The 19,035-nt window shown below is 47.1% G+C and overlaps 1 protein-coding gene across 1 annotated transcript in view; it reads right to left on the bottom strand.

The window, feature by feature from the left end:
* The window catches only part of PACSIN2 (protein kinase C and casein kinase substrate in neurons 2), a 115,406-nt gene that overhangs the window by 33,202 nt on the left and 63,169 nt on the right, over nt 1-19,035 (bottom strand). The window contains 1 exon segment of the mRNA XM_070371484.1: nt 769-906. Coding sequence (XP_070227585.1) covers nt 769-828 — 60 coding nt within the window. The 5' untranslated portion in view covers nt 829-906.

Below are 19,035 nucleotides of genomic sequence, written 5' to 3'. Positions count from 1 at the left end.
CGTTTTATCCAGCAGGTAAGAAGTAAGTGCCCAGTGGCTCAGCAGTAAAGAATCTGCCTGCCAGCGCAGGAGATGTGGGGAAGATCCCCTAGAGAAGGAAATGGCAACTCACTCCAATACTGTTGCCTGGGAAATCCCATGGACAGAGGAGCCTGGCAAGCAAGCCATGGGGTCGCAAAGAGTCGGACACGACTGAGCGACAAAATAACAACAAAGAAATAAGTGGGACTCAGGAATAATTATCTCCACTAAAAAACAAACAAAAAAACCCAAGCCACAACATAATCTGATTAGGATAGGAATTCGTCGCAGGCACAGACAGACAAGAAGATGCTCCAAGAAGTCCAAGGGCAATTTGTTCAGCCTCCTGGCCACTTGCCTGCGTTGCCCAAAGTGTTGTCACATCACTACCACCCATTGTTCTACAAAACTCAAGAGTAATGCCGCTACTGAGACCAAGCCTGGTAATCAGTATATGTCATTTCAAGTCACAGCAGGGTTGAGCATGGAAAGGAAGCTATGAGAATGGACAAACTGATTAGACCTTAAATGAACATCTCTAACCTCTTCTGTTATCAAACTTTTCTAGCAAGGTAAGTTTACCATCCTCACAGAGAGCTAGGCCATACTCGCTGCCACTTAGATTGGAGGTCTGGCTGGTTCTGGTGTATGGTCATCTCATCACCCCAGCCCCAGTCAATAAAGAGGGGGTGTCAGGCACCACTGGCTTGGTCTCTGCATTCATCCAGAAGAAAGTATGGGCATTACCTCCCAGAAGCTGTCGCTGGACACTTCGACTCCAACAGAATCATCGTAAGTGACAGACATCTCTCCAAAGGGTGAGGGAGCAGCAGGGAGTGCTTAAATTAGAGGTCCACTTCAGATGCTCAAAATCTGGGGACACACCTATAAAACAAAAAACACAACATTGCAGCTTTTAAATTCCCAATGTAAAGAAGCAAGCTGTCTCCATTTCACAACTTCCATTTCCATGACTGCCTTCAATGCAGCACAGTCCACAATCTCCTTCAGTGGATGAAAGTCAAACACTCCAAACTCAGCACTGACATACATGTGCGTGTTATATGTGTGGTGTGTATTTCACATTAACAAGTAAACCTTTGCAACATCTTACTGAAGACTTTGAAAAGCTTTCTGAAGAACAGTCTGCACACTTAAATCAACAGGCTGATACACTTAACGCCTCATCCCTTGGAGAAAGGGGCAGAGACCCTGCGAGGAGAACAGGCAAAAGCAGAGTCGCTGCATCTCTGGGCTTGCCCTGTTCCAGCCTGTCCTACTCATCCCGCACGACAAGGACCTGGGGCAAAATGTGAGTGCAAATAATCCATCTTTCACACCTGACTCCACTCTCCAGTTCCCACCAGGCTTTGCTTGTGTTGGGGGCTGTTTCCCTCTTCCCATGACTGGCTCATCTCAGCCACTGAGGCCCTGGATTCAGACCAGTTTATTCTGACACAGTCTGTGTGAGGGTCAGCTAGAAGGAGTAAAGACAAACAAGCGAAAGTGATCGTCTCTGAGCAATGATTCAATGATCTAAATCCAAGTGAGGGCAATGGGGTGATAATTTCCCCTGCTAGAAGGAAGAAGTTGAAGGACTCCAGCTATGTTCACAAGCACAAATCACACTGATGGAATGACCCATCCACAGCCCCATGAGATTCCCTGACTTCTTAGTGACAGAGTGAGACTCAAGTCTCCTTCACAGCACCCTGCACTGAGATCTCACAGCCAGAGATCTGAAACGCTCCTACCACAGTCAGGAGACAGCTGAGACATGGGAGGGAGAAGGCAGAGTGATCTACACTGTTACACCTACAGGTGCAAGACTGTTCTAGGTGCCTTTCCATGCTATAATCCTGGGATTCCCTGTGAGACAGTCTACAAGCACAGTAAGGAACACGAGCTGCCTGGGCTCTAATCCCAGACGTGCTACTCATTAGCCAGGCAACAGTGGGCAAGGTACCTAACCTCTCTGTGCCTCAATGGCCTTATCTTGTCAACAAGAGACGATAATGTAACTCAGACAATAATGTATCACAGAATTACTGTGAAGGTTCAACAGGGCCAGACATACCAGGAGAACAGTACATGGTCCCCAGTAAGTGACACATACTAAGTTACAATGCGATTATTATTAGATAGCAGGTATAATCACTTTCATCTATACTTTGAGCTGATAAAACTGAGGTTAAGGGAGGCTAGGTAACTGGTCCATGGTCACCCAAGCAGGACACCAACTGTGCCTGCTTACGAAGGTACTATTCTCTATCATACTAAGATGTTTTCTAGAAACAATCTCAAGTTTAAATAAATTAGGTGTCTTATAACCTAAGATCTAGCTGTGGATTAAAAGGTTTAATCTGATAGATTTCCAGCTTCCAAACTTGAACACAGCCCCCTATTCTCAATACATTTAAAGAGCAAGTTATGGTCCCTTCAGCCAAGCATCCCACACGCATGCACTCCGTAAGCAGGCAGAGTGGCCCGAGTGCCGCACATTCATTCTACCTAGCAGCACGCCACAGAGGCAGCGTGTCCTCCTGACCCTGGATATCGCAATGGCTGGGCAGGCTTCACAGGCCAGGGCCCTGGTGCTGCATCTCACAGCATCCCCTTCTGGTGGGATCCCATGCTCTGAGCCAAGGCTCTCCTAGAAGCACCCCAGCGCACGACTGCAGCAGCAGAGAGTTTTCTAACTAGAGCAGCTGGTCTCTGTTTCAGGCTTCTCAGGGAATATCTGAGCTCTGGCTCAGGCGAGTCTCAAAGTGGCCAAATCAAGCCACTGGCTAAGCTGCCTGGCCAGCCCCAGGGAGCAGCTGCAGGGAGCAGGTGCAGGGGAGAGCGGTGCTTGCTCTGGGCAGAGAAGCAACTTGACACCTGAAAAGTTCACTTTCAGGAAGTCATTTTTTTGCCTGGGTTCAGTCCTGGCTTAGACACTAATAGAAGATCAGTTCTGCACAAGATCGATTAAGAGCCTGTGAAGTGCCAGCATATTAAAAAGCAGAGACATCACTTTGCTGACAAAGGCCCATATAATAAAAGTTATGATTTTTCCAGTAGTAATGTATAGATGTGAGACTTGGACCACAAAGAAGGCTGAGCGCCAAAGAAGTGATATGTTTGAATTGTGGTGCTGGAGAAGACCCTTGAGAGTCCCTTGGACTTCAAGGAGATCAAACCGGTCAATCCTAAAGGAAATCAACCCTGAATATTCATTGGAAGGACTGATGCTGAAGCTCCAATACTTTGGCCACCTGATGCAAAGAGCTGACTCAGTAGAAAAAACCCTGATGCTGGGAAGGATTGAAGGCGGGAGGAGAACGGGGCGACAGAGGATGAGATGGTTGGATGGCATCACCGACTCGATGGACAAGAGTTTGAGCAAGCTCCAGGAATTGGTGATAGACAGGGAAACCTGGCATGCTGCAATCCATGGGGTGGTAAAGAGTTGGACATGACTGAGCGACTGAACTGAGCTGTCCTGGGACCTTATCTTCCCATCAAAAGTGTATAAAAAACAAATTGAGACTTGAGAACAAGAAAATCCTAAGGTAAAGATGTACAAATCATCTGCCCTCTCCTCCCACTGCTGATAAGCACATCCGTGGTCCCCCTCAGAAGACGACTGCTGAATACATTCTAAGAGACTTTCTTCAGGAATCCAGGCATGACTGAGGTGGGGGAAAAAGTGCCCAGATCTCCGGGTTTCAGTGACTTCAGCTGCCGATGGATGTAAACACTGTGAGTCAGTACATACTAAGTTGCTTTAATCATGTCTGACTTTTTGCAACTCTATGGGTCATAGCTCACCAGGCTCCTCTGTCCATGAGATTCTCCAGGCAAGGGTACTGGAGTGGGTGTCATGCCTCCTCCAGGCATCTTCCCAACCCAGGGATTGAATCCGCATCTCTTTTGTCTCTTAGCAGACAGGTTCTTTACCACTAGTGCCTCCTGGGAAGCCCCGAGTCAGAGCCATTCCTAAAACGGTGGGCAGAATCTCAAAGGTTAACGGAGGCTGCCAAGGGTGCCCTTGGTCCAATCTGGGAGCTGGCATAACTTCTCTCCTCCCATCTGGGCCTGATAAAAGATATCAGGTAAGTAATGGTACACATTACATAAGTACATTCAGCTCCCCCTTAATGCCCTTAATTTGTTCCAAGAAAAAGAAATAGAACAGGTCATTAGGTCAAAAGGCAAGAAGATTCTGAGAAAAGGCGCATGTAGCTTGTGCGTGCATACTAAATCACTCCGTCGTGTCTGACTCTTTGCGGCCCCATGGACTGTAACCCACCAGGCTCATCTGCCCATGGGATTCTCCAGGCAAGAATTCTAGAGTGGGTTGCCATGCCCTCCTCCAGGGGATCTTCCTGACCCAGAGATTGAACCCATGACTCATGTCTCCCACATTGGCAGACAGGTTCTTTACCATTAGCGCTTCATCTACCCTCAAAGTCGGCCTTGGAGAAGCCACCTCTGATCCTCGGTGACTTCAGAAGGCAGAAGAGAAGGGAGGCATCCTCGCTGCTGCCCATACACAACACTAGCCTGGCCTGTGCTGCCCTGCAGGCCTGGCCGTGAGCATATGCTGGGTCTAGGGTTTGTTCCTCCCTCCTTGTCCAGGGTGGGAGATTCTTCATTGATTAATGAAGTCCCTACAGTTTCTTCTAAGCCACTCTCTGGCCCAGAGTGAGGGGAGAATCATTCCTTCAGTAAGGAGTGGATCTCCCATTCATTCTACACACCGATGTTTGAGAACTTACTACGTGCCGGTCACTCAGAGTCCCGCGGATGGAGCAATTCGCAGGACTGACACAGGCCCTGCACGCGCAGGCCAGGTGTCTGAGCAGGGCAGACTGACACACAGTAAGGTGAAAACAGCTGCGAGTGTGAACAGGGCTAGAACAGAGATAAATGAGGTGCTGTGAGTGAGTGGAGGGAAGCTCTTGTGGAGGCAGAATGGTCCTGCCTCTCTGAGGACCCAAGGTGGAGAGCAAGTGGGCGTGAAGTGTGTAAAGGACAAGGGAGGGGCCTTTCCAGCAGGGGGCAGCCCCTGGGAACAAAGGTCCTAGCGGCAGCCCCAGCAGGGCCGGAGCCCACAGACTTGCCTGAGGCGTCACTGAGGACTCCAGGGAGGAATGGAGCTGCATGGCAACTCAGATCTTCTATCTGCTAACTGATAAAAATTCAAGCCTCAAGTAGCTGTAAGATGCACTACTGAAAATCAAGCACCCATATGCATGGTCTTCCATACCTGTCCTTACCTGCGCTGCCTCTCAACATGTGATATGTATGACAAAAAAGAAACACCCAGCCTTTGATCCAACTAGTTCTTCTAAAACTTTACCTACTGATAAACTCACCCAAAGGTCAAAGGTAGGTAGGAATTCACGGTGGTACTGATTTTAATAGCAGGAAGAATAAGATACCGAAAGCCACCTCACTGTGCATCAAGAATCAAAAGTGCTGATACAGCCCCGGAGTGGAACACAGGCAGCCAGAGGAGAAAGGGCAGGGGACTGTGTGTACAGCCGTGGATGAAGGACGCACAGTGTTCCTGCATATCAAGTGGAATCAAGTGTGACACCATAGATACAGTCTGATCCCACTGGTATTAAAACACAATCGGGGGACTTCCCTGGTGGTCCAGAGGTTAAGACTCTGCACTCCCGATGCAAGGTGCCCAGGTTGATCCCTGGTAAGGGAACTGCTGCTGCTGCTGCTGCTAAGTCGCTTCAGTCGTGTCCGACTCTGTGCGACCCCATAGACGGCAGCCCACCAGGCTCCCCCGTCCCTGGGATTCTCCAGGCAAGAACACTGGAGTGGGTTGCCATTTCCTTCTCTGATGCATTTAATTGAAAATTGATAGTTAAGTCGCTCAGTAAGTGTCCGACTCTTTGAGACCCATGGACTGCAGCCCACCAGGCTCCTCCGTCCATGGGATTTTCTAGGCAAGAGTACTGGAGTGGGGTGCCATCGCCTTCTCCTGGTAAGGGAACTAGATCCCATATACCAGAGCTAAGACCTAGTGCAGCCAAAAAACCCCCAAAGTATGTCAATGTGCAGAAAGCCCCAGTGAGTCTCAAACTTGTGGCAGTGCAGAGCAAACTTGCATATTTTACCTCGTCACTTTCTAAATTATTTGAAAATTTTGACTATCACCACGTAATATTTTTAGGATACAAAAACCATTAATGAAAATACCTCACTTTGTTTTGTCAGTGGCCTGTCCAGGAATGAAGGTGTGGCCCTCTGAGCCACGTGACTGCACCACAGCTTCGAAAAAGGACCGACCAGCCCCTCTTGAAACCCCAACAGCTCTGCCGACCGGAAGCACCTCTCTGCTGCAAGATTGCAGTCATCTCCCCATGGTGTCCTGGCTTGCCCTGCCTTTCAGTTTATTCTCAACACAGAGACCCTTTCAAAACTCAAGTCAGAAGACCACAGAGCAGTCACTCAATAAAAACTTGCTAGATGGATTCAGGATGAGAAAAGTTGAAGTGAAAAGTCTGGGCAATTTTGATTCATACAGACTGAAGATCAACCGATGGGAAATAATTGGGACATTTATGTGAAGATGTTTTGGCTCCAGTGGTTAGAATTCTTCTATAAACACTACTGCACACGTTAAACTAAACCACAACTGGTTTAGCAACCACAGTGGGGGCTGTGTGGCTCAGGGCCAGGCTGTCTACCACCAGCCACACAGGAAGCCCTTCTCCTGCTCAGCCCCGGGGGCCGACCACCAGCAGGGCCCACAAGCTGCTGGGAACCCTCTGCCTCCAGCCTCAGTTCAGGCTCTCCCTGTATGTCCAGTCAGTTCCTCTTAAGAAAGAATGGGGTTGCCTGCTTTTCTTTAGCCCTCAAGCCACCTCCCACACGGGGGCTGCTCAGAGAGTAAGACCTGAGGCAATACATTGCTTTACACAACCGACAAAGCACTTTTTTTTTTTTTTAATGGCTCAAATGTGCAGCACAGCCTATTTTGTTTCCAATGATTTCATCTGGAAAACTGAACATTCCTCAAAGGAAGAGATAGAGATCAGCAAATAAAGTGACTTATATCACTGGAACATTGTGTAGTGCGCATACCTCGACCATGGAAAACAGCTCCGTCTGAGGGAAACACACCGAGGCCACGGCTCGGCAAGCCCCACACCCGGATGGGGTGGGGAGGGTCCTCCAGAAGCACGTACGGGGTGGGGTAGGGTGTGCAGAGTGGGCCAAACACACTCAAAAGTACTTCCAGAGATTAACAAGGCTGTCAGCCTCTCTCACAGACAGAGCTTGGTGTTGCCGAGAAAACCACCTCCTGAAACTTGGGACTGTCTCATTTTGTCTAGTCAACACTACAGGGCCTCTTTTTCTGACAGAAAACAATCGTGTTGGGTTAGGTGAGAGATAAACAAATTTTTCTAAACGGGGACGCCATTCCCACTGTCAGACGCGGCACTGCTTTTGCACAGCACTCACGGCACCAGTTCCAAAGCAGGTGCGTTCCCACCCGGCCGTGACGACCTGGCTCCCAGGGCTTTGCTCATTTGACTCACCTTATACTGCTGAGGAGAAGGCAATGGCACCCACTCCAGTACTCTTGCCTGGAAAATCCCATGGACGGAGGAGCCTGGTGGGCTGCAGTCCATGGGGTTGCTCAGAGTCAGACACGACTGAGCAACTTCCCTTTCACTTTTCACTTTCATGCACTGGAGAAGGAAATGGCAACCCACTCCAGTGTTCTTGCTTGGAGAATCCCAGGGACGGGGGAGCCTGGCGGGCTGCCGTCTGTGGGGTCATACAGAGTCGGACACGACTAAAGAGACTTAGCAGCAGCAGCATACTGCTGAACCTGTGACAGCTTCAAGTCCAAATGTCTATTCCTTCGGCTACCGCAGGGCTGTCAAAACCAGTGAGGGCTCCTCTCAGTGGGGCTCAGTTCCGCCAGCTGCATTCTCGTTACTCAGCCCTTTCCTCTGCCATCTACAGTCTGTCTCTGCTGCAATCACAGCAAACATGCCATCCTGCGGTTGGCTTTTTTCAGCTGCATAATGAGCATTTCCCCTGTTGTCCGTGCTGTCTCCCCGACGCTCTGAACAGCTACATGACATCACGTCTTGGCCCACATCGCACCCGGCCCCCACCGTCAGTAACCTTGGGGGTCTGGGTCTTTCCCAGTCAGCACCAAGACTGGGGGAAGGTCACAGTACGCACAGCTTCCCACCCTGTCCTGTTACTTCACCGGGGGCTCTGGGCTCACGCATTCTAACGATATTTGGTTAACCTCTCAAATGCAATTCAAAAAGCAAGAGTTTGATCCGACATCCTCAACCTACATGTACAGGGGAGATTATACACTCAAGAAAGATACCTTGAGAGGCATAGGAGAAAAAATGACTCAAAAACACACCATGGTCTTTGGAGACTTGCTTGTTTCACACGATGAATCTGAGGACATTTTAGAAGATGAAATAGCACTGACAATATTACACATGAATAAGAAATAGAAAAGGGAAAAGAAAAGAATAAGCGCCTGTAAAAAGGAGACTTCAGCTGTAGGGGAGACAAGGGAGCCTCATCACAGCTTCTAATTTCTCACTTGGTAAATACAGAGATCAGACTTCCTGGGGTTTTTGTTTGATTTTAAAAGCTTCCAGTAAACAAACATTTATGAGAGGGACTTCCCTGGTGGTCCAGTGGCTAAGACTCCTAGCTCCCAATGCCAGGGGCCCAGGTTCAATTCCTGATGAGGGAACTAGATTCCACACACCCCAACTAAAGACCCCACATCCCACAGGGAAGATCAAAGATGCCATGCGCCACAACTAAGACCTGGCACAGCCAAACAAATGATTTTTTTAAAATTTTGAAGCTTTACATATGAAATTCCTTTGATGTACACATTTTCAGAATGTTCAAGACTCACTCCATTCAACCTTTCCCGGACACAGCTATCCACACTTGGATATCCTGGTGGGCTGATGTCCTTTCACCTAGAGGGAGATTGTCAATGCCTGTACACAACTAATTCCCCCTAAGAGGCAGCGATGGGAGTGGTTCATCTGTCTGGTTTAGGGTATCACTGGGTATACATTGCTAGGAATGCCAATTTTTAAACAAAAATACACATTAGATATTTATATACCTCAAATAAACAAACCCAATAAAGCTACACTGATCGTATTTACTTTTTGATGATTCAGAAGTCATTTTTCACTCTTATGAAGGGCTCTCACAGCCAAAATTTGGAAGACTCCCTCCAAATTTGCCACACAAACAGCTGTGGGACCTTGGGCATTTTCTCAACATCCCACTACCTTCAATTAAAGAGTGTGAGATGAAGTATACTCTTAAATTTCTCTGAGTTTAAAATGTTTTAGAAGAGCCTCCTACTGGCAAGAGATGATAAGAGAATTTGAGTGGACTCAAGCCAAGTCATCCTAAGAGTAAGGTCATTTGCAATAACCTTCACTGCTAAGACGTTCCTGGTGGTCCAGTGGTTAAGACTCTGCACTTTCACTGCAAGGGGCGCAGGTTTGATTGATCCCTGGTTGGGGAACTAAGATTCCATATAGCACATGGTGTGGCCAAAAGTTAAAAAAAAAAAAAAAAAGAAAAAGAGAGAGAGAAGAATGAACAGCATGCTGACAAAAACAAAAAAACACCTCCATGATTTGGGTCATCCAGTTTTTCTATCTGGTTTGAGCCAATGGGAAAATTTAAGAACTACAAAATGAAAGCTTCTGACAGCTCAGGTTCAAAAGTAAATTTGTCATTCTAAGTGAAGTCAAGTCAGAGAAATACAAATATCATATGATATCACTTATATGTAGAATCTTAAAAACTGATGCAAATTAACTTATTTACAAAACAGAAAGAGACTCACAGACTTAGAAAACAAACTTCTGATTACCAAAGGAGAAAGGGAGGAATAGCAATTAAGTAGGAGGTTGGGATTAACATACACACACTCCTGCTGCTGCTAAGTCACTTCAGTCATGTCCGACTCTATGCGACCCCATAGATGGCAGCCCACCAGGCTCCCCCGTCCCTGGGATTCTCCAGGCAAGAACACTGGAGTGGGTTGCCATTTCCTTCTCCAATGCATGAAAGTGAAAAGTGAAAGTGAAGTCGCTCAGTCTTGTCCAACTCTTAGCAACCCCATGGGCTGGCAGCCCACCAGGCTCCTCCATCCATGGGATTTTCCAGTCAAGAGTACTGGAGTGGGGTGCCATCGCCTTCTCTGAACATACACACACTACTATATATCAAATAATCAAAAAAGACCTACTGTAGAGTATAGAGACCTCTACTCAATACTCTATAATAATCATATGGGGAAAGATTCTAAAAAAGAAAGAAGAAAAGATATATGTATAACTGAAGTACTTTACTATACACCTGAAACACAACATTGTAAATCAATTATACTCCAATATAAAATAAAAATTAAAAAAACAAAAGTAAATCTAACCTTGAAGTACCTGTACTTTTTTCTTACTGATATCCCTAATCTTAGATGCTAAATGTATAGTGTGATGATTACTAATGAGATGTTAGACAAGTTTGAATAATTTGAACTAACATTCAAGCTCCTGGTATATTCTTTATGACTTAAATGTATTTACATGTGCTTCCTTGATTAAAAGAATGAAAATATTAAGCAAATGAAAGTAATAAACTGAGAAACCTCACTACTACGGCTGCAGCAGACGCAGCATTTGGGCAAAAAGTAGGTGATGAGGGGCCATTTCAGTTATCAGTCACTATGGCTGACAGGGGCACTGGCAGCACATGAGCTGATATAGTAATTTGCTGGACTCAAACATCAAGTCTGATAGGGACCAAATGGGTAGAAGGGAGATGCCAAGTAGGGCAAAACAGGAAACCTGTCAAGCCTAGGACAGCAGGGGGAAAGACCAGGGGAAAAAAGGGGCCAAAAGCTGGCCATGGTTCAGGCAGGCCTGCCCCTCACAGGGGTCTTACCTGGTCAGCATCCACATACCCCACGGCCATCAGACATGTATCAGCGAGGGTGGAACTCTAACCTGGATAGTCCAGGACTGTCTTCCACCTTTTCTTCCCTCAGCCCACGTTTACAAGCCCTAATCAATTTGCAGATACCAGTGAGAGTGGTGAGGTGTTCACATTTGCCTTCAGAGTGGTATGGGACACAGTCTCTGTCCTCAGCAGATGGCAGAATTAACAAGTCAATATTTATTGAGCACTTTCTAGGTGCTAGGTACCATTCATTCTCGGAACAGCACTACCAGGAAGCTACTATCACCCTTATTTTACAGATGAAGAAATAAGGCACAAAAGCACTTCAATAACTTGATCAAGGCCACAGAGCTAGGAAGTAGCAGAAAAGTGAAAGTGCTGGTCACTCAGTCGTGTCCAACTCTTTATAACCCCAGGGAGTACAGCCCGCCAGGTTCCTCTATCCATGGAATTCTCCAGGCAAGAATACTGGGGTGGGTTGCCATGCCCCCCGCTCCAGTGGAAGGCGTAGAGCTGGGATTCAAACCCAGGCCAGGAGCCCCAGAGCTGGCCCCTGCACCAGGCCACGCTTCCTCCTACGACACGGGCGATGGCAGATGAAGGAGAGGAGAGGTTAGGAATGTGAGCATGACTCCAACAAAACAAAAGATGGGGGGCTTGATAGGATAGCACTCCAACCAAGGCTCCAATAAGGGCAGGCTGTTGGCATTCATTCATTCATTCTGCACTCACCGAGCACCTGTGGAGGAGCCCTGCTCTGGAAGCGTGCTTGCTCAAGAGCTCAGGTGGCTGGGGACGGAGATAAACACATGGCCCACACCTGCCTCACTCATGGATGAATTCCGGAGGTGGGCACAGTGCCCAGCATGACAAGGCAGTAATGAGAGAATGAATGAACAATGAATGAATCCCTGTGGCACACTAGCAACATAACTATGGGCAAGTTTCTTAACCTCTCTGAGCCTGTTTCCTCATTTAGAAAATAAAACCAATACTTCCTATTACTCCTTGGGATTATTACACAGATGAAATACCTCAGTCCAGGGTGGAAACAGCTGCTCTCCATCATGGTGCTGAGGAAGGCAGGAATAGGATGTCCAGAGCAGGCACTTTTCCAGCCTGGGGACGCCAAGCTGAACCCTGGGAGCCAATGGGAAGCAGGCGGGTGTACACACACAGGGGCAGGGTGTTCTAGACAGAAGAATCCCTGGGGAGAGGTGGGGGTAGACAGGGGGCACAGGCCACCCAGGCTTCAAGGGTTAGACAGCAAGATGGGTGGACACCCTGAAACTGGAGCAGTGAGGCGGGAAGGAGGAACTGGTGTCACACTTCTATATAGAAATCCCCATGTGGTTTAACTTGATGAGTTTCTCGTAACTTGTAATCTTCCAGCTGCTGGCTATGCTGAGAACTATTTTACACACTATTAACTACATGTTTTAATTGACAGGATCACACAGAGACAATTTTATTATAATTAACAACCAGAGTGCACTTATTTACACAATAGCTCTCCTCACAAAGAGCCCAGAAAACCTGACAGAATCCCAAATCACTAGAAAGGCAGGCGGTATTAATTACTCTAAAATGTCAAAGACAAAATGAAAACAAAAGTTTAATGTTTTTCCAAGTCACACCAATATTAGGTAGAACAGAAAATCCACCCTCACTTTCAATTTCTAGTCTCCTCAGGACCACCTTTCAAAATACTTAAATCACATCACTTCCCTGCTCCAAACCCCTCACACTCAGAGCTCAACCCTAAGCCCTAAGCCCTCAGCTTGGCCACAGTCCCGTCGTGCTCTGGCTTTGCAGGCCCCTCTGGCTGACTTCCCTCCCTGGCTGACCCTGCTCTGCCTCAGCCACAATTATCTTCCCACTGCTTCTCGAAGATACTGGGCTCATCTCTACCACAAAGCTTTTGTAATTGCCACTCCTTCTCCTTAGAATGCTGCTCTTCCTTGAAGTGAGTGCCTGGCTAGCTGGCCAACACCACAGGAGCCTCTGCCCAGAGATGCACAGAAGAGCTTCCCTGACGATTCCCTCTCAGCCAGCCCTGCCTCCCACCCCCACCTCTGTAAGATCTGTCTGATTTTAACAATAATATACTGTTGTGAGCAATTTCTTTCATGAAGCCGTGTAGTGACATCTCTTGGATGACACAGAGAAAAGACTAGTCACTCAGATTATTAACTACAAATGTTTCTCGAGCGGAAAGCAAAAAATTTTCAGTGATTCTTTAAAAGTCAATTATTCCACAATGGCCAGCTTGTACAGTCACTCAGTTGGAAGACCCTCCCACCTGGAGCCTCCTAGGCAGCCTCTAGAGCCCAGAAGCGGTTTTTACTTTGTTTTTGTTGTTCAAAAGGGCTCTCTCTGAATCAGTGGAAGCAGTTGTGTTAGGAACCAAAGGTCCAGTCAGTAATACACACTTTAAATTCTCAAGTATTACGAACTGCTCTGTCGTTGAGTCAACACTTATATTTATAGCAGAATTTGAGAATGTTTGGCCGGATGAGTCCCCTACAACAAGTCCCAGGCATAGGCCCAGAACCTAGTCTGTTACTAGGACAACCTGGTTATCCCTGAAAAAGTGGAAGAGGTCAAAAACTTTAAGAGACTGGAAACAAACCACCTATACAATTCCATATTGCTCTCAGACTTTCTCTAGATCCTGAACAGTCCTTCAAGAAATACACATTTCTCAAAGCAATGAAACGCAGAGAAGTATCCCCTTCAACAGTCCCAAACAGTGGGAAGAGAGGACAAGGCAAACTTTGCCACTGACTGCCAGACCAGCACCGTTCTCCTTCTGAGTGCAGCATCTTAAAACAAGAGACCTTCCCGAAGTGAAAGCTTCACTCAAGCCCAAAAATACATGAACAAACAAGTAAGAGTGAGAGAACCACACACATTCTTGCTACAGAGAACCAAGTCTGCTGAGTGTCCGGACCAAAACACCCAGGGCCATCACTTCCCAGCAAAGGTGGCAGCCTGTCCACTGGTTAGGTCCCCTCACCTTGGGGGGGATGCCACCCCAGTCCCCTGCTTGGACAGCTGATGGGAGCCCCCTAATCATCTCCACCCACCACTAACTGCATGGTCCTCCACAGAACCAAACCTCCTCTCTCCCCAACATCTGTAGTGAGGGAAACAGCTAACTCTTCCAATTTGGGAGAAAATGCTGCAGTTGGAGAAACTTTCTTGGATACCAAGAATAAGATGTTCTGATTCCAAGGAATTGTAAATTTGATACTAAAGTGTGTGAAAGTATGAACAAGCAGATTTGAGGAAATATTATGGAGCCATAGTAACAGAAACCACGGAAGAAACTCTGGTTGCACAGAACTGTTTAAAAATAAACCGGATACTAAAATACCAGCAAAGAGCTACAATGACTCACACTGTTCTCCTCAAATACTTATGAGAACAGCCAGTTCTTTGACAGTCTTCCAGGCTTTTTCCCCATTGGAGAAACGTGAGACAAAGACAGTGAAAAGCAGCTTTGAGATTTTTCTCTAATTTTACCAGCAACTTGATATGAATAGGACCCCATAGGTTGTAAAGTTTGATGGGGGTATGGAAATGTACATTCATGCAGAGAGAACTGCTTTGAGGCTTTTCATAAAAGTCAAACTAATTCAAAAATAGCCAAAGCCCCAGAGTATGCGACACTAAGTGCTCAAATACTAGTTAATGTGGCAAAGAACCTCAGCACAGTTTCCATCATTGATAGACAACCTTCCGAGGCGTTGTGTGTGTCTGTGACCACCTTCTCTCTTGCTCTGCCTGCATGAACACTCCACCCTCCTCTTCTGGCCCCCCCTCTCCACTGAATGTCCTCTAACTACACGCACACACCTTTTAACGTGGCAGTGCCGCACAGGGCACCATCTTGGACCCACATACAGAATAAACCCACAGGTCTCAGGCCTGAGGCCCACACGTGCAGCACTCTGCTCCCTCAGACTGCCCTTCCCATCCACTCCTACTCATCCTGCAAGGGCCAGTTTGAGTGTCCTCTCCTCTGTGGAGCCCCTCAACCATGCAATGACCCTCTGCCTACCACTGTCCCGGTATAATTCAACCATAGAGGATATCACTGGGCTGCTATAACTCATTCTCGACAACCAGAATGGTAACTCCTGTGGGAACCCTGGTGCCTATCACAGTACCTGTGGTGACAGGTGACAATCACTGAAGGAAGAACTGGAGTCAGGGAATGAATGATCTCTCAGTAAAGCAGAGTCCTGGCATGTCTGTGCCATCTTTCTCATTAATCAAGACCTAGTTCCTCCCTGTTCCCCCTTTACCAGCCCTATTCACGCTATCTCTTCTCTTCTTCTCCCACGAAAATAATTGTTCTCCTGGGCAACATGCCACCCCTTCACATGCCCAAAGACCTGTTTTGGACATACTGCCTATGCACCAACAACTAACTCTGTCTGTAGCCAGAGCACCAGAAAAACTTGTCTGTGAAACAGCTTTGCACCAGTTGGTAAACAGCTTCAATGGAGTAACTGTACTTAGGTGATCCCTTATATATTTTTTTTGTTTAGGGAAGACTTTTAAAATCTTTTGCAACACAAATTATTAATCAAGTCCCATAATTACCACTACCATTTCAATTTGGTTTAATACCAAAAGCCCAAAAGAATCACCCAAACACACCCGGGCTCTGAGCCATGGAAAGTGTTGCCCAGAGAGACAAAGGTCAACTTGAGAACAAGCTCACGGTAAGAAAGCAGAACACCCTGAGCCAATGGAAACATGGGAGACCGACCAGCAGCAGCAAACCCACCAGGTATGGAGAGCCGGCTCAGACACCCCCACCACAGCCGAGGAGGGGGCTCCTTGTGCGTCCCACGAGGGGCTTCAGGGGTGTCTCTGACAGCTCCGGCTAGGAACAGGGCTGGCGCATCCATCCAGGTCTGTCTAGTTGTGCACACCTAGCAAATCACATTACTGCTCTGCGCTTCTAGTTTTCCATTCATAAAACAAAGAGGGGTGACGATGCACGCCCTGCAGACTTCTCAACGAGGATTAGCTTAGAGAATGCAACAAGTACCTATTTCTCATGTGGCAAACAATAAATGTTGATTCCTTTCCCTGGCTCTGGTTGCAAATCTAATGAGATGGAACAGAATGACCTTGGTCTCAGCACATGAACAGAATGACCTTGGTCTCAGCACATGACTCCTTGGGCCTTAGATTTCCTTGTTCATGCAGTAGGTGATCTGTGAGTTCTGTGTAAACTCTAACATGCAAAGTGGAGCCTGGGTGTACAGGCAAAGGATGGACGGGGCTGGCATTGGCTCAAAGTTTCTAGTGAAAACGAGTACTATGCATTTTGTTTCAAAATAAGAAATGAAGAAAGATGACTTTTTTAAAAAAATAAATAAATCAAAGTAACAAAAGGAGGTTAGTTTTAATTAAATTAGCATATATCCATTGGGACTACATTGATAATCTATCTACCCTACTGCTTTTATTTTCCATTCTTTCTAATCTATAATCACATAAAGTGCTGGGGACTCTAAAAGGAGCTGGAGCAGGCAAAAATCTCTCCACCCTCACACAGTTTATGCTATAGTGCAGAGGAATGACAGAGAAAATGAATCACACAGTAGCAGCTATGCAGAGAAATAAAGCAAGGAAGAAGGATGAGGGGGGCAGCAGAAAGGAGCCGGTCTCCCTGAAAAGGTGACATCTGAGACAAAATGGGAAGGAGGAGCCACGAGGAGCTCCAGGGGAAAGGCTGATGCCAAAAGGAAGATCACCCATGACGGCACAGAAGGTCTGTCTGGCATGTCCAAGAAACAGTGAAACAGCTACTGAAGTGTTTCCCAGGGAGAAATGATGGTGGCTGAGACCACACAGAAAGCAGGAGAAACAATGACACGTGAGTTTTGAAAGAATACTGAGGATAAAACAAAATGCCCTCATTCTTTCAACTTCTATCCACCCAGACTTCCTGACTCCCAGGCTCAAGCGTTCAACAAACCTGTGCCCAGCAGCAATCATGTCCTGTGTGTCTCTGAGCTCAGCTCCGCCTGACCCAGACTTTCTCAAGACCCACTGTGGACAAGGAGCAGAGATGTGCACCCCAAGCCCTTTCTATGCAGCCGTGGTTCCGAGAAGCAGGAGAGCCCAGCACTCCATGTCTGGGAAAGCAGCTGTGCAGACGGGAGCCAGGGCAGCTTGTCCTCCCCACCAAGCAGCCCCGCATCCCCATCTCTCAGGAGGCTCTCAGCCTTCCACATGGTGACTTCAGAGAGAGAACAGCCGTCTGCTCTGCACAGCAGACTTCGCAAGCTCACTTCCTTACCAGCCTTACCCACATGTGCATAGAGCGAAACAAAATCCTCTTGCTGAACGCTTGATTCAAGCCGACAATCCTAAAAACCAAGGCCATTTAAACTGAGCAGAATGCAAAATGTTTCTGAAGCACACCAGTCACTTCAGGTTAAGTTTAGAGAAAATCTTCTGAAAGCACTCACTCTGGATCTGCAGGTGAGGTTTAATTTCTAAATTGCTTTCTGGACTCAGGAAGAGGCAGAAGATATGACTAGACAATACTCAGCAGTGAATTCCTAAGTTCTGAGAATGAAAATGATGATGGTTCTGTAGATCCAGAGAAAGGTGTGTCTGTTTATTTTCACAATGAACCTGAAGAAGAAAAGAAAGTCCCAGATGCAGAAAATGCTTAATAACACCTCCACCTTTGGGATTTGCAAGGAGGTGTTAAAAGGCTTGACCTTTCCTTTCTGATTATCTTACAGGAAATGAACTCAAATCTTAAAATGAGACGTTTGATGGCATGCACAGCAGGCTTCAAAAGCAGTCAGGGAAGTTCTTTCTCTTGGGAAAGTCTCACCGAGTTGTACTGTGTGTTAAAGACCAAACCACGTAGAGGGTGTATCAACATGCATGGCCCCAAACAGGCCACTGGGCAACTTGCCAGGGTCCTTTAGGCTCAGCCGTTTTCTCCAGACAGGCTGGTCGAGTCAGCACTCCTGCCACGCACCACCTGTGCAGCCTCACAGAGGTCTGTCTCCTACTTCATCTGGAATTCCACAGGGGAAGGACTCTGCCCTCTGTATCTATGCATAATCCAAAACAGGGGCTCCAGAAATGAGACGGGACCACCACGTGGAGGGTAGGGAAGGGGAAAGAGGAGGTGCTACATTAGCTGAGTCTTAAAGGTCAGCAAAGGTGACAGAGTTTCTATGCAAGAAATTAGTATTAAAAAATACTAAATACCGTTAAGATGACAACGTTTTGCCCCTGTATCTTTTACATCCTAATAGCTAAAAGGAAACAAGTGGTGGCCCAGCCCCATGGTCATTTTCTGATGGCTTTTCATGTTCTGGGTAATAACTGTGTTAGGTTACAGAGAATTGGCAGTGAAGGCAGGATGAGACACCAAGGCACCTGGCTTCAGCCCAGCCCATCAACTGTCCGTCCACCCACGTGACTTGAGGAGGAGATGGAGCAAACAGAATTTAGACATGTTCCCCCAAATAATTTTTCTCATGTAACAGAAACATGTCAGCTGACAGGTCCGTGCCTGGGACTGATTTTTGCTGTGATAATTTTTAGACCTCTGGTTGGCAAGCACCCTGGGAACGTGCAGACTTGGGCTGAAGATCTCCCTAAGCTAAATACTGAGTTGATGCTCCATAGGTTTAAAAACAGAAAAAGTTACTTTCAAAGGACAAAAGTGACACATTTTCAAATCTACTCCCTTCGCCAAAGTTTCTATAGGGGGCCAACCCCACAGTGGGAATGGGACACACCCCCACAGGGCAATATTTTGAGAGAAATACACCCATGCTTTTAAGATTGGGGTGGGACTGGGCTGCAGAGAGAGATGACAGAGCTAGGAGACCTGGGTTCTAGTGCGCGCTCTGGCCTTTACCTGCACAGGTCACTTCCCAGCCAGCCTGGGTTTCCTCACTTACTAAAACAGACACATTGCCCGCCCAGCCTAGGTCCCAGGTAATGAAAGGATGGTTA

This window comes from Bos mutus, chromosome 5, assembly GCF_027580195.1.
Source record: "Bos mutus isolate GX-2022 chromosome 5, NWIPB_WYAK_1.1, whole genome shotgun sequence".
NCBI classification, from domain to species: Eukaryota; Metazoa; Chordata; class Mammalia; order Artiodactyla; family Bovidae; genus Bos; species Bos mutus.
The sequence above is the reverse complement of the archived record's forward strand: the minus strand, read 5'-3'. Positions and strand labels throughout refer to the sequence as shown.